Source organism: Carex rostrata, chromosome 20, assembly GCF_964058835.1.
Source record: "Carex rostrata chromosome 20, lpCarRost1.2, whole genome shotgun sequence".
Classification (NCBI taxonomy): domain Eukaryota; kingdom Viridiplantae; phylum Streptophyta; class Magnoliopsida; order Poales; family Cyperaceae; genus Carex; species Carex rostrata.
In genome coordinates this window covers 1,034,900-1,057,756 of record NC_135937.1, presented here as the reverse complement: position 1 = coordinate 1,057,756, position 22,857 = coordinate 1,034,900, and the positions used below count along the sequence as shown (strand labels likewise).

Sequence of the window (22,857 nt, the reverse complement as noted above, 5' to 3'; positions counted from 1 at the left end):
TCGTCTTTGATTGCCTGGAGAAGGAAAGCGCGGAGGAAAAAGAAAAATTTTAAAATTCAAAAAAGGAAGGTTAATAAATGGACTGGCGCCGCTAGTCCCTAATGACAGTTAGTCCGGGATAACTGATTCTTAATTATTGCCAATGATTAATAACTACTTTTGTTAGTTAGAAACAGGGGGACACTTAGGGGACTGGAGCTGGGAGGACAATGTAATTACTCTAACTTTTAATCGAGAATATTAGAGTATGGCTAATATAACATCAGTGTCATTTCAGTTTATATAATACCAACTTCAAAACCTATCAAATCGAGTTTAAATGGTGAATCCAAACCGTTCAAACCGATCTACGTCATTAGTTGTGAGTTTACATGTAAAATTTAGAAGTTTTTGAGTTTATTTGGTATCAAGTCAAGCGATCAAATGTGTGAGTTTTTAAGTTAATTTTAATACATTCATTTTTTAATTTTTTTGACGCTTGATTTGATACTAAAATAACTCGAAACTATAAAAAGTTTGCATGTAAATACATCACTTATAAAGTAAATTAGTTTGAACAGTTTAGATTCATCATTTAAACTCAATTTGATAGGTTTTGGAGTTGGTGTTATATAGACTGAAATGACACTGATGTTATATTAGTCATACTCAGAATATTATCGATATCATCAATTAATAGTAAATTGAGTGATAACCAAAGACAGTTCAAAGTTTATCGAAAATGAATTATTTTCAACAAATAGATAGCTCCGAATACCATCGAAATATAATTCCAAAACTGTCTACAATAAATCATCATCATTGAACTCATTTGAATGTCAAAACTTTTTACTCTTCTCAGGGCATTTTTTTATTATTAAAATTTGTTTTCTCTCGATTTTAAAAATATTATAAAAATATAAACTTAAAAGTCGTCAGTCATTACTCAGTAGAATGGATATATTGCCGTTTTTTTTATTAATAGAAAATAAAAAAAAAATATATCGTAACTAAGGAAAATGGGATGGTATAAACCATCCCGTCCCGTTAATTTTGATCATAATTAGTGATTTAACTTAAAAAAAATATATCTTTGACGGGATAATCTATCTCGTCCAGCACTGTAGTATTTTTTTTTATTTTTTTTTCATTCTCTTAGATGAAACCAAAAAAAAAATTACTACAGTGTTGGACGGGATAACTACCCCCCATCCAAGAACTTTTTTTTTTCTTTTTCTTATTAACGAGATTAGCAGAGTACTAATCTTGACGTAATGGTTTATCTCGTCCAGACACTGTAGTTGGATGAGATAAACTATCTCGTTTTTCCTAGATTTCGATTTTCCAACAAAACGATACCTTTTTCAATATTTATTTTATTTTATTTTTTATTAATAAAAAAATCGGGAATGGATTGCTTCATTTCTCATTCAGGGTCTGTTCGGATGTAATCCCGAAAATACTGTTCACGTGGGAAAAAAAAAATCACTCAGACTGAATTTTTTTTTCCCACGTGAACAGTAAATTTCAGTTCAAAATTTTTTCATTCCCGTTCCTATTCCCATTCCCACTGTACAGCCGAACAGGATTTCAAGAAAACAACTGGAAAAACACAGTTGGGAATAATTTCATTTACTACTAACTAGCAGCCAGCTAGGAAGTATATTATTAATTTAATTACTGGAGCCGTTTATCACCTCTTCTTGATTGGACAGGTACGACCTATGCTTTTGCTTTTGCTTTTGTCTTTTGCGTCTACGATTAACAATTTGCTCTGCTTGGTGTCTTCCGATTATAATTTCCGACAGCTACTATTAAAATGCTTCCTTTCGTTCCTTTTACCTTTACCTTTACCTTCTCTTGAAAAGTTCGTCTTCCCGATTTCGAATATAATTTTTCCTTCTCTTGATTCTGGAAGAATGGCAATGAAGGGTTTGGACGAAGCATTTCGGGGAGTTGGTGATAAGCCGTAGGATCTCCTGTCTTCTCTTATTTATATTTTTTATTTATTTTGTATGTCTTTAGTTGCAATTATAATCATGCTTACGGGTGTCAATCTTCAGCCTCCCGAGTTTGATTTTCGTAATTTTGTTGTTAGCGAAATTTATTTAATTATATGAAATGAATTATACTGAAGTGCCAAATCAAACGTATATCAGGCCAAGCTCAGTGCTCATTCAATTAGATTTAGCTTTACTCTTCAAATACTGCATCTTAATTTTTCCCCTATTTTGGCTCAGGGGGTTGGACATCTGGTGCTTCGTGAATCTTAGCCTAGTACCAATTCCAAAATCCTCTCAGGGGAAGTTTTTTTCTGGGAATGCTTACTTAATCTTGCATGTAAGTAATATCAAGCATTTTACCCCCCCCCCCCCCCCCCCCCCCACACACACACACACACACACTTTTTGTGCCTTCAGATAAAAGATTTGATAACATTGCTTTATAACTCCTATAATTTAGAACAGACCAATGTGCTTAAAACTGGAGTCCGGCAGAACTTTGTACACTACTGGCTTGGGGAGAATGCCAATGAGGTACATTCAGTTGTTTTCTTGTTAATTTTTAGAATAACCCGCATGTTATAGAATAGTGTTTTTTTCATTAGTAATATATACCTTTAAGAACTTTAAGAACTCAAGAATCATTAGTTCCATTGGAAGGTCTCATATCTACTTCTTTGTACACCAAATTCTTGTTATGTTTATTAAACTTCCTTTTTTAATGATACCTGTAATAAGTTGGAAGTCTTATGATGCTAAGAAAATAGAAACATTAGGTACCAGTATTCTATGCTTGTGTACAGAATTTAGGATGCAAGATTTAGCTTTGACTTGTGCACACCTGTACAAGTACCAGTACTTGTCCCAGATGGCATGAACAAGAAAAAGAACTGGTACAAGTTCTGAAACACCATGGACACAGACACAATATTCAGGTGCACAAAGGGCTGGGGACGGGAGAAATCTCTTAATCAGCAGATGAATAAATAATAATAATATTTATTAAAAAAAAAGGGCGTACCCAGTGCCGAAAGCTCCCACACATTGTGGGGTCTGGGAAAGGGAGTTTCTATTTATTATTAGTCAATTATTAGTCATTAGATAAATAAATATAGAAAAAAAAATTTAGAAGTTGAAACCAAAATAGAAATCAACTTGATTGAAACTTCTAGCAGCAGCTGTGAGATTCAACTAGTTTGTCCGAAAAAGTAGGAGACAATTCTGTTTTCTTTTGCTTGTCTTAGCCTTGTTTCTGTTGTTTGAGTGTCACTTGGAAGCAGCACAGGTAACGTCGAGTGTTAGTGGCAATCATATAATATTGTATGCTCGGGGGATTACTTTCAAGTAAACTGGAATATTTGGTAAAACTTCGCAAAATTGGACATTAATTCTGATGGTACATACTTCCCTCAATAAATATCCAAAATTTAATTGCATCTTGCCAAGTCAAAACTTTTGGGCCTCATTTGCAAAGGAAGTAGTATACAATGGCTAATGTGCATAATAGACCTCAGTATCTGTTCATAAACATGTTAGGTGGATTGTGCCCTGGCATCAGAGAAGGCTATAGAACTAGACATGGCACTAGGTTCATGCACAGTACAATATCGAGAGGTCCAAGGCTCGGAATCTGAGAAATTCTTGTCTTATTTTAGACCATGTATCATTCCAATTGAAGGAAGCTTATCTACTCAAACGATTGGAGGCGGGCCCCACTCATACCCAATTACTATGTTTAGTTGCAGAGGAGACCATGTCATTCATGTTCGAGAGGTGTGCTTTATGTGATCAGTATTTTAAGAGTTATTTAGTATTTCGGTCATGTCACCTTGATTTTTTTATAATTTTTTATTGATTCGATAGACGTGAAATGTGATCATTGTATACCTATAAAAAAACTTCTTTTGGAGCTTAGGGTTATTTATATATTTCAGTTGTTGTGGGGCTTAGAGATATATTGCAGGTTCCACAGTACTTCATGGCATAAGGTTAAACCGGTCCTGTATGTACACATTCTTTTTAATTTACTAAAACCTTTAGCGGTTTATTTTATGTTAAAATCAGGTGCCATTTTCAAGACATTCTCTAAATCACAATGAGGTGTTTATAATAGATACGAAGTCAAAGATGTTCCTTTTTAGTGGATGTAATTCAAGCTCAAAATCACGGGCCAGAGCACTAGATGTTGTTCAATACATAAAAGAGAACCAACATGGCGGACGCTGCCAAGTTGCCACTATAGGTACATATACACTTCAGGTAGATTTTTTAAATTAAATGCAATTAACCCCAAATTATCTCTGGCCATGTAAGGTGGTGGCTTGAATCAACTTTGGTTCTGCAATTGTGCCTCAACTAAAACCCATTTGTGCATCAATTATCTTAAATTGGCCTCATCTACTGACCTAATAAAATCAGGTATAGTTTTGTAACTGTCATTTGTTAAGTTTGCTTTAATTAAAAAGGAGCTGCGCCTCAACCTTTATAGTTTAACCCTACCATATTCCAACTAGGTCTAAGGTTGCTAGCTTGCAACTATTGATGCATTTAGTATTCATTTTTTTTAAGGTCTAAGATCTAAGATAAGATATTTTGCTCACCAATCCTCACTGCTATATTTATCATTTTTGCTCTATTAGCTCATTTCTTTTGCAACTTCCTCAAATTATCATATGTATAGTAACTGAACTAATCTGTGGTAAGAAAACACTCTATTCTGCAATTCATTGCCAGATTACCCAGTTTAGACTCAATTAAGCATCAGAAAAATTGCAACTAAACCTTCGTTCCTTCCTTGAAACTCGGCCTGCAGATTTATTTTTGTCCTGTAGTGATCCTCACTGAAGGTGATTGAACTATCAGTTCTTGTTGTTATGCATTTTAATTTTAACAGAGGATGGGAAATTTGTTGGAGACCCTGATGCTGGTGAGTTTTGGAGCCTATTTGGAGGCCATGCTCCTATTTCAAGGGACCAGCCTTGCGAAGCTTTAGAAGAGCCTGAGCCTGAGTCTGTCAAGCTTTCTTGGTATGACATGGATTGTTTACATTTGTAGAAACTACTGTTTAGATGAAAAGAGAAAGAAGGAAATATTTAATTAGAAATGCTATATTTTATAAGAATTATGGCATATTTCCGAACCTTTTTTCCACATTTAGGGTCAATAGAGGGAAGCTGCTGCCTGTTGAGGGTGACACATTGGATCGAGCGATGCTGAGTTCAGACAAATGCTATTTATTGGACTGTTATTCAAAATTATATCTGTGGATGGGGAAGACTACTCCGTCCTCTGAAAAGAAGGCTTCTATTACCTCTGTAGAAGTAAGTTTTAATAATCCGATGATTTCGATCTTGGCCAGTATGCCCAGATTTAGGCTTCTGCTTTGTGTGACTGTTATAAGTATGCTCCTAAATGTTGCTGTTGTTGTTTTCAAAAACTTAAATATCATTAGAACTGCCAAAAGTCACCGCTGGATCAACAAGTATGCTAAATAAGATGAGGTACTAATTACACTGGACAGGAAAGGTACGTCATGTTGAAAAGAGCATGCAAACCATATAAGTAAATATATTGTTACATATTTACCCTACTGAACTAGAGAATTAGTCTTCAGGCTATGAAAACTCCTAATCACCGCAGCATACAGTACAGTCATTGGATGTATGCTTGAGAATAAAAAAAATTCAACGAGTCAAAATGATGTACAAGCAGTGAGTCTGGAGTTTGGCAATTATTGAGAAAAATATTTTTTTAATAACAAACAACTGTAGTAATCAAATGGCACTCTTAATTTGTGCTTGTAAAAATTGAAAAAGAGGTATAAAACTCTTAAATCAGTACGTGTCAATTTAGTATCAGTATTTTACAGGCACAGCAAGGGAGTAAATCCTTTTGAGAACCTCCTGGAATACTACTGAACCTTACTTGTATGGCTGAATGTTGGCTGCTCATATTGATGTTTCTCATTAATTTATATACTTCATTGAAATTTATTGCTTTCTTTACAGGCTTATGTGCATTCAGAAGGGAGATCAACTAGCACCCGTACAACTTTTCTAAATGAAGGAAACGAAATTGCTGATTTTAAGTCTTATTTCAATAATTGGCCCCAGAATGCATCTCCAACATTATATGTTGAAGGAAAAGAGAAAGTAGCTGGTACGTAATTTGTTTTCTTAGAAGTTCCAATGAACATTTTGCTTAGTTCAAATACTACAGTTCCTCATGAAAAGATATACCTTGTCAGTACTTCGCTACATATGTTTCTGAAGTAAAATCTTCTTTTCCTTTTTTTTAATATAAGATAACTTTCTTGGTTGTATTATGGTTTTAGCAATATTTAAGCAAAAGGGTTATGACGTTAAGGAACTCCGAGATGACCACTCTGAGCCACCCATCGATTGTAGTGGGGACCTTAAGGTTAATTTCTCTATTTAACTTTTTGTTAAATTTTCAATTAACCTTGTATGTTAATTCAAAAATGTCCCGGAGCTTCTAGAACAAATAGAATACTATTCATGAACACGATTTTTTGAATAATCACTGTACGAAGGTTTGGTATTTTCAAAACTCATGCCTGTTTGGCCAGGTCAGGTGAACCTGTGATGCATTCTAAAAGGGCCCAACCCATCCCAATTTAGTATGTTTGATAATATGACATCAAAAACTGTAAATGGCATGTATAATTGACAGAAAAGTGCATATAGCCTACTGGAGTTACATGTGCCTTTTGTCCATTTTATGGAGCAAGCGGGGACGGGCCACATTTTTGGGAAAACCCTGGCCCGACCCAAAGCTGACCCTGCCTGCTGTGCAGGGATATCTGGTTTAGTTTTTTTGCTATAAAGAGGGACATACGGGACACTTCTCAGATTGGAGGAACACAAGAAAAGTTTCCTTTTATTTTAATGCTTCATTTTTAAGCTCATGTCTTTTGGTCAGGTTTGGCTGGTTGATCTTCATAAAAAATGGTTGCTTCCGACAGAAGAAAAGGATAAACTGTGCACTGCAGACTGCTATATTGTAGAGTATAATTATACACACAATTCAAAGGAGTATCATTTATTCTATGCATGGTTAGGCAAGGAAAGCACAAAGGTACAATATAACTACCAACAAAACTAAAATCTAAATGTTTGAAGGAAATTATCTACATATGCAGGATCTTTGTAAATGAGAAATGAAATTTTTTTGGGGGCAGCATTCCCAAATAGTACCCAAGATATGGTGCAAATGATAACCAATACATCTCACGTTTACAGTTGACATCCAGTATCTCCTATCTATTTGCACGTAGGAACTGATTAGATGCAATATTAGAAAATGCTCCAAATTTTCTGTACCACTCAATTAAATACTTCATAAACAACTTATACAATGTTGGAGTTTAATCTAAAGCTTATGTACTGAAGAATCATTAAAGGTAAGTTGCCCACAATTAACTAATGTATCTTTTCCATCACAGAAACAATTGTTGTCATTTGCTAATATCAAATATTGTTGTGTTTGAGACTTTGCTAGAATCATTTAGCAATGTACGATTTTTACTTGTAAATGTGAAAATGAAAAATAAGATTGCATAAGGTGCTGTTGATGCATTTTAGCCTTTTAAGATTTTCTCTTTTTTTGTTGTAGGAAGACAGAACAGATGTTGTCTCTATCGCAACTGATATGGTTGACTCAGTCAAAGTCTGTGCCGTTATGGTATATATTACTATCTACTCTACTGTTTTTCCTTTTCTAAATCTGTACTAGGTTTCTTACTTTCTAGCAGTAGAACATATTAGGGCCATCAACTCAAAACAAGAAACAAAATTTATTGTTATAGTGTAGCAGGAAAGACATTGATCTGGATATAGTCCAAAATATCCAGTACAGTACTTTTTTCAATCAAAATTTTATGCTCTAGATCTGAAATTCAGGCTCAAGTGCATGAAAGTGAAGAACCGGACTTGTTTTTCTCAATCTTGAAGTCATTGATTGTACTTAAGGTTTGTTTAAATCCTACATTTGTTTTTGTATTATCCATAAAATATTGCAATTGTCCGTACTCCGTAGTGTTGTTAGCTTAGCTCAGTGTTTGCATTGATATGTAGGGGGGGAGAAGCACAGTGTACAAAAACTCGACTGACAAAGAAAAGCAAAATGCATCTTTATTTAGGATTCAAGGATTAGGTTATGAGAGTGTGCAAGCAATTGAGGTTGACCTTGTAAGTATTACAGTCAGGTCAAAATTTTGTATTAGAATCTTCATTTTCTGTTATTTTTTTATTTGAATTGTAGATTTAGGTTACATGAAGTACCTTATAATTATGTTATTTTTTTTTTTCAAAATACATTTCTTGGTCTATTTGCTGATAACATCAAATATCTATCACAATTTGCAAGTAACTTAAATATCCGACCTTATGGGAAAGGGCATGTTCTGTGAAGTACTGGTAATTTTGCCCCTAACTCATCTCTTTTCCTTTTAGGCCAACATGAACTCAGATCAGCCGGTGAGAAAATTAAAATATTTGGTTCAGACTGACAATTAGTATTGAAGCAACTTGATTGAAATAGAGTAAAAATTCCATCCATTGTTAAAAGATGGGTATTAATGATTTAATGGCATATATGGTGGTATGCCAGGTGCAATTACAAAAGGTCCATCTATATAATATAGAACTAAACGAGGGCTTCACTACTTATTTCACTCCTATTCATTTAATGCACAGGTGCCGAGTTCACTAAATTCATCTTACTGTTACATACTACAAGAGGGAGATTTTTTCTACACATGGATTGGAGGTTATTCTACACCCCATGATGAGGATCTCCTTTATCAAATGCTTGATAGGCTCAGTGTATGTGTTATTTAACCCACTTCCTTAGGATCCTACTTTTTCTTTGCAGAGAGTCCTTGCATAATTTAAGTACTTCTAAGATTTGACTTACACTGCAGTATTTTTCCAAAAGCAGAGGTACTATTGTTTCAGTAATCATCCTAATTACTTTTTTTCTGTCAAATATTCATCTTTGCAGATGATGCGTACTATTTGATGTAACATAATCTTTTCCAATATTGTGTTCCAGAGTTTTTCTGTTTAGTATGCCTTGATGTGTTTCTAGGGTTTTGCTAATTATTGCAGTCTTTGTTAGAACTAGAAAATAAAAATGGAACCAATTTCATGATGTATACACCTGAAAAGATTTTCCTTTTATGTTTTATATAGAACATGAGTTAAAATTAAAAAAAAAAATCTACCCAAATATAGAACTCCAATGTTTTAATCTATTTTCTGGCGTTTGCTTTTGGACAGCCTTTGAAGCAGTCTATTTTAGTGAGAGAAGATTCAGAACTTGACGATTTCTGGCGAATATTAGGAAAAAAATCAGAGTACCCTAAAGAAAGGCACACCAGACTTGCAACAGAAGATCCGAGATTATTCACTGGAAGCCTTGAAGAAGGTACCATGCATAATACTTTAACCTAAATATCATTTCAACAAGTAATGCGTTGGTTTTTCTGTTTCGTAGACCATGCTCTAACGGATGGTTTTGGTTGCTCTCTTTACCAGATAGTTACAAGGTACGATCATTTCTAAGGTACCCGTACACTTTTTATAGCTCAAATAGGAATATCACATTAGTTCATGTAAATTAACATCTAAATCTGCTTAATTTTAGTTCAATTTAGCCTAGACAGTATAAACACTCACTAGAGTTTGGATCAAAATTGTCAAATCCTCAATCAAAATCTTGATCCACACAATCTGATGGTTCAGTGCTATTTAAATATCAACAAAAATTGTTTGGGTGTCTTTGTTAAATAGAAATAAAAAAATTGTATGCTACTTAGCTACTACAAAGTATAGGATAAAATGTTTGGTTATCATTTGCAATTGCAATTTCTGAGTGTTGTTTGCAAAGACTCCCAAGGTGTTTTGCTGGAAAATAGATGCTAATTAGCTATTACATATGAACCTCTTTATCAGGGAAAGGAGATTTACAACTTCACACAAGATGATTTAACTACAGAAGATGCCCTCATACTAGATTCTCATAATGAAATATTTATTTGGGTTGGATTGCTTTCCAACTTCAAATCAAAGGATCAAGCGCTTCTTCTAGGCAAGGTAATTTTCTGAGATTTGACCTGATACTTTGTAAAATGTCAAAAGACTTCATGCATTCATCCTGCAAAATGATAAATTATTACCCAAGTCTCTGCTGAATGATTCCTCAGTTTCCCATTTACTTCCAAAGGTGTTTAAAGTTTAACCTTCCTCTCCTTTGTGACTGTTTATCTACATGAAGAAGAGATGGGCAGTTTTGCTTTTTCTTCCATTTAAGTAGAAGGAAATTAGGAGAGGAGGGATTTTTGGTATTTCCATGTTTAGAAGTAGGAAATTGACATTTCTTAGCTTCTAGGACACATCATATTTAATATTTGCGGATGTACATCCAAAATTATTCCTAACATAACATCTATATGTAATGATTTTTAGAAATATCTTGAGGCAGAGATTATACATCAACAGTCAATCGGTACACCGATCTATGTAATTGGTGAAGGTAGCGAGCCCCCATTCTTCACTTGCTTCTTTGACTGGGATCCCTCTAAAACAAATGTAACCACTTGTATAATGCTTTTGTTTCCAATTCATTTACTTCTTTTTTCTTCTTCTTCTTTTTGGTATTTTTCTAGAAACTGTCCTTATAGTGCAACAATTTTACAATATTACTAAAACAACGAGACCATTGATGCAACTAATGTCCAAGATTGTTATGTTACAACTTTTATTATAAATTTGTTATATGTTCGCTGTGACAACTTATTTCTGTTGCCTTTTGTTATCTTTTTCTTTGGGATTGAACTAAATCTGCAGATGTACGGTAATTCATTTGAGAGAAAGCTGGCCCTCGTAAAAGGATCTTCACCTAAAACAGAGGTTGTCTTTCTTCAACTGCAATTAAGGCCTTCGAATTTGCTAGATAACCTTATTTAGGAGTACTTGCCTTGTACTGATTAACTGTAACAGTCAGGGCCAGTATTGGTTCTCCTGTGGCTGCATTGTCAAGTTAGCATTAGTCTAATTCCAATTCTTTTCTAATCCCGCACATTTTCTTGGTGATTTTAGGTTTTCCACATAATCGACTTGATGAAACCTAAAACCACCAAAAGATAGTGCATGAGGGAAAAGTTGAAAGAAAAAGATTTTGGTATGAAATTAGACTTAATACCAACTTGACAATGCAGCTGCTGAAATACCAATATTGGGCTCAACTGTTACAGTACAAAGTATAGGGTGTCAATGAAATCCTTTTACCCATTTATTCTACCTTTATCATGTAAGGCAGGTATGGCAAGAATTATTTTTTGTTAGCTTATCGGGTAAGGGTGTGGTAAGAATTATTTTCGTTAGCTTATCGGATAAGTGTACAAGAACTATTCCAAACCTAGTTACTCTATAGGTAATTGATAAATATAAAATCATATATGATAAGGGACCAATTTGGGTCCGACACCCATGGACACAAATTTGAGTCTGATGGGTTCCCAGTCCGTCTGATCCGCGCGAGCTAAATTGGCACGAATATTAAAGCAGGTGCGCACAAAATTTAAAGCGAATTGGACGGTATGGGAACCCATAATTTGAGTCTAATGGGGGTTGGACCCAAATTGTTTCCATATGATAATGTTTATCGGTATATTTAACTATATAATATATTATTATTATGATGAGATTGATTTTATACAATATTTTAGCCAGTAAGGATATGGTACAGTAAGGCTAATACTTTTAACGAATAATGGTAGGATACGGATAAGACTAATGTTAGACGGGGATGTGGATATGAAACACCACCTGACTCATACAATACCCCATCAACACCCTTAACGAAGTTACTGTAGGAATGATGCATTTCAAGACGTAGCAATGTGGGGTCAAAAATTCTGTGTTTCATATGGATTTTTTACAAAAATTCTGTATTTCATAAAGGCTTAATTACTGTACAAAAATGCTTTTCTAAAGAGAATATCTATATAAAAAATATTAGAATTAAAGGCTAGTAAAGCCTGCAAAAATATCTAACAAATTATCAACAGATCAAGAAAAGGTTACTGAATATAAAAAAAGCCATAGTAACTTGTTCCATAAGAAAAGATAGGCCAGAAAAAGGTATTATTACTATTTAGAGAAAAATAGGCTGGCAGGTGGTGATTCTTGGGCAGTTCTACCTGAGCAATCAAAATCACATCTCGATAAAATAATAAGAAATGTTGTATATTACAGATGGACGAGAAGGATGCGGTGACGAGGCGACTGTTCCAGAGCCAGGCAACGGAATTGCAAAAGATAGACACTGTGGTATATCCTTATGAGATTCTGAAGGTGAATAGTAAGACACCTGTAGCGGGTATAGATGTGACCCGCCGTGAGGTATGCTTCTTCTCATAAATCTTTTCTGTTTCAAAAAAAAAAATCTCTTTGGATTCAGGATAATCTGCAATAGAATCCTTTATTTCTGGCAAAATTGAGAAATGGCCCCTGCTGTTTGGTAATTTCTAGCACTGTCAATGTATCCACCAGTAAGGGATCGAAAATAATGTAACGACAAATAACTGCACTTATGATATATTTTTCAATATTTAAATAGTTTAAATAGCACCTGAAGAAAATAAGATGGGAATTATGGACATGTTAGCAAGTTAGAATAAAAATATGTCTAAACTCTGATTTTCAAGTGATCTCTCATTGGACTTTTTTTGGGTTTGCAGGATTATTTGTCACCAGAGGAGTTCCAAGAAAAATTTGGAATGACAAAAGATCAATTTGACAAGCTGCCCAAGTGGAGGCAGAACAAACTCAAGTCTGATCTAGATCTTTTTTAAGGTTCAATTTGATATTTTTTTCACCAGAACATTATTTCTCAAAGCTAATTCTATGCCACTTTAGAGATGTTTGTATTATCTGTTTCACTGGATACCATTTAACTTGCTTTCCTACTAGGTCAACGGAACAGCATAACACATAAAAAGAGCATTTGGAGGATTCCCTGTATTTTATTTTGTCAGAAGCATTCAGGGCAAAAGTTAATAGAGTTGTTGGTTTGGACAAAATTAGCTGTTCTTGTTTGTGTTGCATGTTTTATTTGTATAATTTATTGACCACGTACTACTACTATGTGCTGCCTTTATATGTAATAATGCTTGCTGGACAGCTGTAGCATTTATCATAACCTTTTTATTTTTGACAAATTTAACACGTAAGATGCATATAATGCTTCTGGAATTTTTTTAATTACACATAGTCAAGATTAGGCCGAAAGCAATAAATATGACAAAATTTAATTCTGAAAAGTTGAAAAAAAATGACCCAGTGACAAACAGCTAACGTGATATCACAATGCGATTCCATATAGCATAGGAGCATCATAAAGGTCCAGTGCCTAGACAGCAATACTAGAAGCAATTTAAGATCCTTCTTCCAAAAGATAAAACAATCTAATCTAGATCAGAAAAAAGAACATCAAAATATTGCACTATGCAACAAGATATGTCACAATTTGATTGGTTGTTGTACAAAATCCTCATCAATCTCAGCACCTTCCAAGCATATCAAGTTATTAACACTTGGTTCTGAGCTAGCATTGCTACTTGTGGCTAGAGGTGAGTCTGACACGTTGACCTGGTGGCTTCGTGTCGGTCCCGCGCTTGATGCACCAGACCTAATGCTATACATGGATGATGCGGGTATGTTTGTCATTAGTGGTCGTAGGTTGTTTGGAATGCTCTTCCTTATATCCTACATAGTTGCGCATTTTTAAGATAATAAATGTTAACAAATTCAACAGCTGAACTATGATGAACAGAAATTCCAAGACCTGGTCTCCATTTGAAAAATGTTATTGGGGCTGTTTGAGGGAGAGACTGAAAACTGACCAAAACAAAATGGAGAGTAAACAACAAACCTTTTACATTTCCTTAAAATCTTTCAAAGTGTACAGTTGGTATGTCCACTTCAGCAAACTTAATATCCTTTTAATCCACTAGTAAATAAGAAATTGTAAAAGAAAATTCTTGTTATTGACAAGATTATCCATGCACTTGATATCTCTACAAATGTAAAATATGAAAGGTCTAGGGGGTATGGGTGCAAAGGAGCAATACAAGGAAAAAATCTAGAGAGAAGAGAAATACCATATGCCTCAATGCCATGTCAAGGGATTTCTTAGACAAGTTGCGGCCAAATCCACTGCTACCATCTGGTGAAAGAGCAGGTCTGTTACCCGTGAGAACAGCATTGGAACCAGTCTCTTGCTTAGGTGGGGCCAGCCGTCGCATATGAACTACTCGCTCAACCATCTTGTTTCCTATAACGACTGGGTTCGGGCTAGAGTTAGAGTTTGGCTCAGTACTACCATTCATGTGACCTCTCCTTGATGATGTCAACACTGGAGCACTGACACCATTTGGGGCCCGACCCCTAGATGGGGAGCATGATTGGCGCCTCCCCCTGGGGTTTGGCTGGGAACCTATATCTACTGAAGATGACCTGGCATCATACAAAACAAACAGTTCTAAAAATATGAGAAATTTCTAAAAAAAAAATATGAAGATGACATCATACGAATATGCATTTTTATTTTTCATGTTTGTTGCCAAACTGGTTCTTTTGTTATGCAAAAGAGTAAAGCATTTCTAAAAAAATCCAGATACTTGAACAATTTGCATTTCTGCTCATAAACAAAATTTAATATTTAAAAATGAATCTAATCTTTTTTTTGAGAAATTTGTAAAAGATGCCCCAACAGATCATTATATTGCAAAAGAATCAAGCATTTGAGTATTTGCACGTAAGGCCTGTCTATTTTGAGAAAAATGAGAGAAGTCCCTTAACCAGTGTACGTAACAACACATTTTTTTCTTTCCTTGGGATGTTACCCAAACTTGCAATCATTCATGCTGGCACTTATTTGTTCTATAACAACTGATTTCTAACATAAAAATGTTTCTCAAAACACAAGAGCTCATTGGCAAATCTTTCTGATCTTTTATGCCTACCTGGCACTAGGGACTCCAGGCCTCCCTCGAGAGGCTGAAGAGGGCCTATCTGAGGGCAAACTGGTCCTTAAATTTGGTGGCGCATCGAGTGAAAACCCTGGCATGTCAGAAGGTTTCCATGGGCGGGACCTCACTGTTGGAGATGCCGCACGCGTAGCTGGTGCTGCAACTGATGAGGGTTTGGTCCCACCAGTTATACCTGATCTACTAAGCAAAGCAGGTGCAGATCGACCAGTTGGACCCACATTTGGAGTGGTTACATTTGCATTGCTTGGGTTTCGTCTGGTAGGAGTAGAAGAACGGCTCGGTACCAGTTTTGGCTGTGAGGCTGGTACACTGGAGGCACGAGACGGTGTAGATGATCTGGTCGGCACAGTGGACCGAGAAGGTGTTGTTGAGCGGGAAGCAGGTCTGGATGCTGCTGGTACAGGCTTGGCTGGCACTGTTCTGGATGGCAGGATGGGTCGGGAAGTGGGGGTGGAGGGTCGAGAGGGTCGAGCGGAGTGTGTGGAGAGGGTGGTACGACTTGTTGGTGTGGCTGGTCTGGAGGACGGGGGGCCACCTGACGAGGATGGTCTGCGGGTGGTGGTGAGGCTGTGTGATGAGGTAGTACGAGATGGAGGGTTGCTACCAGTACTGCCTCTTAAAGGTGGATCTTGAGGATTTGCTAACTATACAAGGGCAAAACAGACAGAACAGTAGTGAACAAATTTATCATTTAGGGAAAATTGATGCTTCCGTTATAACATAAGAATTTAACACGAGAGAAAGCTAAAATGAAATGTTGAAATACATTTGCCTTGAAAATAAGAATCAACACAGTGAAGTTGTTGTCCACATCAATTGCCTTTATCATCCCTCCAAATGTTTGGAGGCACAGAGGCATCAATTTTCGTGCAAATGAATCCCTCATTAAACATTTAAATATCTAAGCTAACTAAACACAAAATCCTAGTACAAAACACAGAGGAAAAAAATTGGGTCATGAACTTCTAATTTCTCCAATTATGCCCAATTTTTTTGGCTTTTGTTCAAGCCCTTCCCTGAGTTAACCTTATCTCTAATGTACAAGTGCAGCAAATGCAAGCGCACGAGGTCCAGAATAAAGATAAATATATGCAAAAGCTAATGCTTAAAGTGTTAAATACTATATCTCACAAAGTTTAATTCTAATAATGTATCAGTTTTACAACATATTAGTTTGAGCCTTCTGGAGCTTTGCATTGGCCTCGGACTATATTATTTTGGCAGATATTTTGGACTTGAACAGCACATTGTAAGAGAGAAGGTATGAGGTACCCTGGATTTAAGAGCAGTCGGACGGGATTTGGGGGTGCCAACTCGGCTTACTGGTGATTTTTTTGTCTGTGACTCCAAAGATGGAAACAACGGTGTCCCTGGGGGTGTTAGTAGCCTGAATTTAAACAAACACAACGTTGTGAGGATAAATTTGCATAATGGTCCCACATTTTCCTTAGCCTGCTTTGTTTTTTTTTTTTCCTGTTGCTTCTCTTCAGTTAGCTGATATCTTGAGGTATACTAAAAAGTCCACTTTATTTTACTCTTCCTGGATGAATATGCTATTCTTAGTTGTGATCCCTTCTTTCAGCAAATTTCTTATTGGTGCTGTACTGTATGATAACTTTTTTGGTTTGGGTAGTTTTTAGTTGCCACTTAAAAGGTTCATTTGATAATCTGCTTATGGAAATAGTGATATTTACAAGGCTACATATGCAAAGATCATTTTACCAGCATTTAGATAGGAATAAGGTATTGAAACAAAAGGTTGCATAACAATCTCAGAAGAAATCCATAAAAGAAGAGAATGTGAAGTCACAAGTACCAATCATAGTCATTCTTGTCATTATCGGAGTTTAGAAAATCATCGATTCCAGCCTTGCGTACTAATGTGGTATTAGGAAGTACTTTATTATAGTGTGGTACAGCCCCTCCTTTCAACTCTGTTTAAGAAATATACCAAACAGAAAGGACTTTCAGAAACAGCAGAAATAAACAACAATATTTAAATATCTAACTCTGTAAATCTGGTTTTGAATTGGTGCCTCCCTGAAAACCATACAAATGTCCAGTCTTATAAGAGAATACCAGTACCGATATCAAACAGCATTGGTCAAAACACAAAATCACCCATTCATGTAAGTATATAAAACTGCAGACTAAAATGATACCGATTTCACTTCTCTTCATTTATTTAAGCCTGTTGCTTGTATTTCAACTTAGGCTTTTAAAAGTGCTGTTTGTTATATCTAGACAAGAGTCACAAAAGAAAGAGGTCACATCAAACGAACAGAGAGATTGTATGGACATATACAAATCACTATTGTAGAGTTATCTTATCTGTTGCTTTCTGGATTTACACAAAAGAAATAAATAAAAGGTCATAGGTTTGCTCAGCTACAATACAAATACTAGATTCTGAGGGTGTACATGCAAATTTAAAGTTATCAGAGGGCATATATGCTGAAAATTCACCAATCTGTGAGGATACAGCGATTTAAGGCATATGAGATACCTATCATGCCGAATAGAAGCTAAATACCAAGTTTTAAGAGGGCATGAATGAAATATTGTTGCTCTCCTTGAATGAATATACTCATATTTTGAAGTCCATTGGTTTGCATATGTACCCCCGGGACATTTTGTAATTACAAACGGAAGGAATAGATTATTCCAGGATGGTCTACTGGATTATTTCCTATTTTCTATGGTAGTTGTACCAAATAGCAAAATATTTGTTCAAACAATAACTAGGGCTAAAAAAAAATTCCGAAGGAAAAAATTGATTGGCACTAATTAGGGGCTTTAGTTACCTTGCATTGGATCGGTGCTTCCCACCTTGTCTTTCTCTCTCTCTTTCTCCTTCTCTTCTTTCTCTCTTTTGCGCATCTCTAGAAACAGCGCCAGCTCCTCATCCTTCTCCTTAATCACCATTCCGAGCGTTCTCCCGCTACGAATCATAGTCTCTCGTTCTCTCTCCCCCATATTGTAACTCCTGTTCAAATTCATTTATTCTCCCTCTAGAAACAACAATGGCACTTCAAAATCGGATTTTCAGAAGCAGCTCACAAAAATCGACGTATCCATACTCACACTCTCTTACAGTACTGTCAATGCTTCACCCAACATTGCGCGATTTGCGGTTTCAAAAAAGAATAATAAATACAAATAAGGAAAGAGGTGAAAGAGAAAAGGGTAAAATGGCGACAAGGCCAGATCTAGCTACCTGGCTGTCTATTTTTGAGCGTGAGAGCTTAGTGTAAGTGGGAAGCAAGCAGAAAGGGGGCCAAACAGAGGCGAGAAAGAGTGAGTGACAAGCGAGAAATATGAGTTGCAAAATAAAAAACAATGAAGGATATATATGAAAAAAAGATATATATTTGAATAAGGAAAGAGCTTACGACGGATGAGTTTGATTTGGGATTGAGATGATAGAGAGGAAGTGAGGAGTGAGAGGGGGGCTTTTAGGGCATGTGACAGCTGCTGTAAATACGAATCATAACACTCCTCTCAAGTCTTCTTAAACTGGATGACTCCAGTTTCTCTTCCATTAATACAGGGGAAAAAAATACTATGAATAAAAGTATAAAACTAATGAAACTCATATAAGTATCATTGTAAATAAATGGTGCACCATGGTTTTGGCTAATATGCTACGGGTAGCTAAGAGGCTTCCGTGCTACGGCTCGGATTTCGAGTTTTCAAAATCCTAACGGTCGATCCGAACCGTTCATCTTGTTCTCCATATTAATATGTGCTTGGAGACCAAATTTTACATTTTTCTGAATTTTTTTACTATTTATTAAGCCACTTTGAAAACCGCTGATCCAACGGTAGTTTCTGGTTTTACTGTTGGGTTAAGCCACCGTTGGATTAGGGGTTTTCAAAGTGGCTTAATAAATAGTAAAAAAATTCAGAAAAATGTAAAATTTGGTCTCCAAGCACATATTAATATGGAGAACAAGATGAACGGTTCGGATCGACCGTTAGGATTTTGAAAACTCGAAATCCGAGCCGTAGCACGGAGGCCTCTTAGCTACCTGTAGCACCGTAGCCACGTCCGGTGCACCATTTCTCGCAATTTCTCCAATTAGAAACAAATACAGCATTCCATTAATACAGTAGAAATTACTTCATTGTCTATCTGAGAATATATATCTGTAAGTGGAAAATTTTGACTTGTCTAGTTAGAAAAATTTTGAGTTCTGATTCATAAATGGAATCAATGGATTCTTCAGTACTCATGAAATGGAGAGGACAAAACATTTCCGACCGGGAGTTACTAGTATCGGAGTAACAGAGTTACAGAGACCTAGTTATTACCCCTGATGCTGTTATGTTATCGTATATGCTCCTTGATCACAGACTCACAGTCGTTTAATACTACCATTAATGTATGGTTTCTCAAGCTTTTATTTATGTGGTCCCCGTGTATCAGTCACTGTTCCTGTAACACTTACGTTACTCTAAGAGCATCTAGAACGTTTTCTTGGTTGAAAGGAATTAAGAGATAAACCCGGTACATGAGAGGTGTAATAGATACAGCAGCTATAAAGTGGGACCTGCATCCAAGGTTGCTCGTTGTTCTACCTTAATAGACCTGGTGTATGAAGGTTCCTCGCCAACCACTACGTACGCCCCGATTTGTCCCATCCCTGGACATCTCGCTCTCACTGCCCTTGCTTTTGTTGAAAATTACTTGGGATGCCTTCGCAGTTCAAATTTTGCATGTGATAGTAAATCCTCTCCGTTTCCATTCCTCGAAAATTTTGGATTTCCCTCGGTTTTTCAATACGTAGTTGAAAATATGTCAAAGGGCCCATTTAAGGCCTTCTCGAAACTCTTATGGGTCGAGTCCGATCGGGCTGGAATGGACTGGGTTGGAACTGGCTAAGAGATTTTAATTATTATTTTTGGTGACTATTGTAATCAAAGGTTTCAATTTTTTTTTTTTAAACAGTTTTGTTATAACGTAATAAATACTATTTAAACATTTGATATAGAATGACTTCACTCAAGCCGACTATTGATTTTCAAGGTTGCTTTCAACATAGCAAATAAATTACAATTGCGATACAGAACATCAAATTTTCAAAATACATTACATTCCCCTGTGAAATATTTTATTCATGTAATTGATTTTCGCATGCTCTGCATCTGCAATAACGCACAGTTTGAGTTAAAATCTGGACCGTCTGATTTAAATTCATACTAATATTAAAGAGCCTCGTGAGTTATAGGCGTGAACCAGCTTGGCCCAAAATTAGATCAGACGGTCCAAAATAAATTAACTCAAACAGTGTGTTAATGTAAAGGGCATGCATGTTGCTTAGAATTCACATCCTCTCCAATACCTGATAAGGGAATCTTTTACAATTACTAGATCTGAACTGTTCTTTTTAACTTGGCACGAATCTCAAAGCCCAAAAATACTGCCCCCTATTGCAGTCCGAATACCAAACCGGTTGAAATTGAATCTGAAACCGTAAAGTGAGGGTGATCCTCTGCAATACCGGAGAGGATACGGATTCTGTTGCTTATAGTTGGTTGCTCAGTTACTCCACTACACCAAAAGGAAAATTGTTTTAATTGTCAGAAATATATTCGAGCGTTTTCAAATCGGAGCAATATGCAGGTCTAGGGGTGTCAATGATATCATTTTATCTGTTTATCCAACTCGTTTGGTAATCGAAAAATGAGTATGAGTAAGATTCATTTTTTGTTAGCTTAGTGGGTACAGTAACGATTTTTTTTGTTATCTTATCTATTATTTTAAGATAAGTTTTAAATATATTATATATATAGATATATATTTATACAAAGCATGATACAATAAAGATTTGTATTTCATTAAATTTTCTTAATACAAATTAGTTGTACTCATTATGTTTTTTTTTGTTCTTGTTTTGAAAAATATTTTATCGAAAGCACAAATCGAGATGTCAATTACACTTTTTTATGTGTTTATTCAATCTGTACCGTATTCGAAAAAACAGGTAAGGATAAAGATTTTTTTCGATATCTTAACAGGTGCGAATGTAAAATGCTTCCACCCAACTCGTACCGTACCCGTTGACACCACTATGCAAGTCTCAATTATAAAAGAAAAATTATTCACAAAACCATCCTTACGTAGGGGATCAATGGCACCTTTTTACCTGTTTATCCGACCCATATCATATCCAAAAATATGGGTAAGCATGAGATTTTTTTTGTTAACTTATCGGGTATGGATAACGATTTTTTTCATTATCTTACCCATTTTTATATAAGATAATTTAAAATAGAGAGAGAGCGACTGATGTGCATTCGTATGCATATGGTCCGATATGTATACGGTCCAAATTTGAAATTTCAAAATCCAAAACATCAATCTGAACCGTTCATCTTGTTCTCCATATTAATATGTGCTTGGAGACCAAATTTTACATTTTTATGAAGTTTTTTACTATTTATTAAGCCACTTTGAAATTTGCTGATCCAACGGTGGCTTAACAAAACAGTAAAATCAACAGCCACCGTTGGATCAGCAATTTTCAAAGTGGCTTAATAAATAGTAAAAAAATTCAAAAAAAAATGTAAAATTTGGTCTCCAAGCACATATTAATATGGAGAACAAGATGAACGGTTCGGATCGAGGTTTTGGATTTTGAAATTTCAAATTTGGACCGTATGCATATCGGGACATATGCATACGAATGCACATTAATCACTCTCTCTCTCTCTCTCTATATATATATATATAGATATATATATTTACGAAGATGATACATGATAGTGTGATACAATATAGTATTGTATTTTATTAAATTTTTATAATAGAAATTAATTGTATTTATTATTTTTTTTATTTTTTTTGTTTTAAAAATATTTTACTGGAAATACGAATTGAAATGTATCAATGATATTTTTTTTTCTGTTTATCCAATCCGTACCATATTTAAAAAGACGAATAAAAATAAATATTTTTTTCCTTATCATAACAAGTACGAATATAAAAATGTCTCAACTTGATCCATATCGTACCCGTTGACGCCCGTCCTTACGGTAATTAATCTATTCTGGATCCCTTAAGCATGTCGGACTGTCGTGTGATGGTGTTCTAGGTTATAAAAGCTTATGAATTTCGTGGTGAAATTCTCTACACCACCAATTGAAGTTAGTTAAATATGAAATATTGTGATCATAAGAGAAGATTTGGTCAATAAAAAAAATAACAACAAATTAAGTATGCAAAGAAAAATACAAAGCAATCAAGATCCTATTTAACTGAAATAAGCCAACGATTGCCAATGGCTCTATACTTGTTTTTACCGATTTTTTAAGTTTCAGCGATCGATCCATAAGTGACATTTGTTATAGGATTTGTGTGATTGAGAGTCCAATTGAATTTTCGAACTTTTTTTTTATGATCTCTTCTAACTGGTTAAGTGTGTATTTTAATTGAGGAGGGATCCACTTGCATATTTTTTTAGTGACATCGAATTATACTTTATATTTTTAAAATTTTTAAAGTCCAAACAGTTGATCAAAATCGTTCAACATAATAAATATATTGAAATGAGCTTGTAGATCAAATTTTATATTTTTTTAAATTTTTTTTACTATTTATTAAGTATTTTACAAAATCGTTAATAAATAGTAAAAAAATTCAAAAAAAATGTAAAATTTGATCTGCAAGCATATTTTAATATATCCATCATGTTGAATGGTTTTGATCGACTATTTAGACTTTAATATATCCATCATGTTGCTACGTCTCAATATTTGAGTTTTCAAAATTCTAATGGTCAATCCGAACCGTTC

At 35.2% G+C, this 22,857-nt stretch overlaps 2 protein-coding genes across 12 annotated transcripts; one reads left to right on the top strand and one right to left on the bottom strand.

The window, feature by feature from the left end:
* Positions 1-1,738: 1,738 nt before the first annotated feature.
* LOC144572407 (villin-1-like) lies at positions 1,739-13,275 on the top strand. 11 transcript variants are annotated; one of them, XM_078321980.1, is made up of 22 exons: positions 1,739-1,948; positions 2,220-2,319; positions 2,448-2,516; positions 3,519-3,755; positions 4,047-4,224; positions 4,876-5,008; positions 5,140-5,302; positions 5,990-6,140; positions 6,316-6,401; positions 6,924-7,079; positions 7,617-7,685; positions 7,904-7,972; positions 8,078-8,191; positions 8,699-8,827; positions 9,284-9,431; positions 9,542-9,552; positions 9,959-10,099; positions 10,472-10,594; positions 10,853-10,915; positions 12,263-12,409; positions 12,748-12,862; positions 12,980-13,275. In XM_078321980.1, exons 1-21 carry the CDS (start codon positions 1,899-1,901, stop codon positions 12,859-12,861), a joined length of 2,451 nt encoding a protein of 816 aa, XP_078178106.1. In that variant the 5' UTR covers positions 1,739-1,898; the 3' UTR covers position 12,862; positions 12,980-13,275. The 11 variants fall into 11 exon arrangements, 8 of the variants coding, with proteins under 8 accessions (XP_078178106.1, XP_078178111.1, XP_078178108.1 ...); XM_078321985.1 differs by having other exon boundaries at positions 1,890-1,948; positions 2,443-2,516; XM_078321981.1 differs by lacking the exon at positions 1,739-1,948 and adding an exon at positions 2,086-2,129.
* An 86-nt stretch (positions 13,276-13,361) lies between these two features.
* On the bottom strand, positions 13,362-18,527 carry LOC144572409 (flocculation FLO11-like protein). Its single transcript, XM_078321989.1, has 6 exons — positions 17,865-18,527; positions 16,877-16,994; positions 16,333-16,447; positions 15,034-15,704; positions 14,170-14,524; positions 13,362-13,774 (listed from the first exon to the last, which is right to left on the bottom strand). The coding sequence occupies exons 1-6, from the start codon at positions 18,058-18,060 to the stop codon at positions 13,529-13,531; spliced, it is 1,701 nt and encodes a 566-aa protein (XP_078178115.1). The 5' UTR covers positions 18,061-18,527; the 3' UTR covers positions 13,362-13,528.
* Positions 18,528-22,857: the final 4,330 nt, after the last annotated feature.

Coding starts and splice junctions, on each gene's coding strand:
- LOC144572407 (XM_078321978.1), top strand. CDS start 2,101: ATGAATTATACTGAAGTGCCAAATCAAACGTATATCAGGCCAAGCTCA. Junction 6,402..6,923: donor ATTGTAGTGGGGACCTTAAG/GTTAATTTCTCT, acceptor TCTTTTGGTCAG/GTTTGGCTGGTTGATCTTCA. Junction 8,828..9,283: donor AAATGCTTGATAGGCTCAGT/GTATGTGTTATT, acceptor GCTTTTGGACAG/CCTTTGAAGCAGTCTATTTT.
- LOC144572409 (XM_078321989.1), bottom strand. CDS start 18,060: ATGAATTTGAACAGGAGTTACAATATGGGGGAGAGAGAACGAGAGACT. Junction 15,705..16,332: donor CGACTGCTCTTAAATCCAGG/GTACCTCATACC, acceptor GCCCTTGTATAG/TTAGCAAATCCTCAAGATCC. Junction 14,525..15,033: donor CCTGGAGTCCCTAGTGCCAG/GTAGGCATAAAA, acceptor GTATGATGCCAG/GTCATCTTCAGTAGATATAG.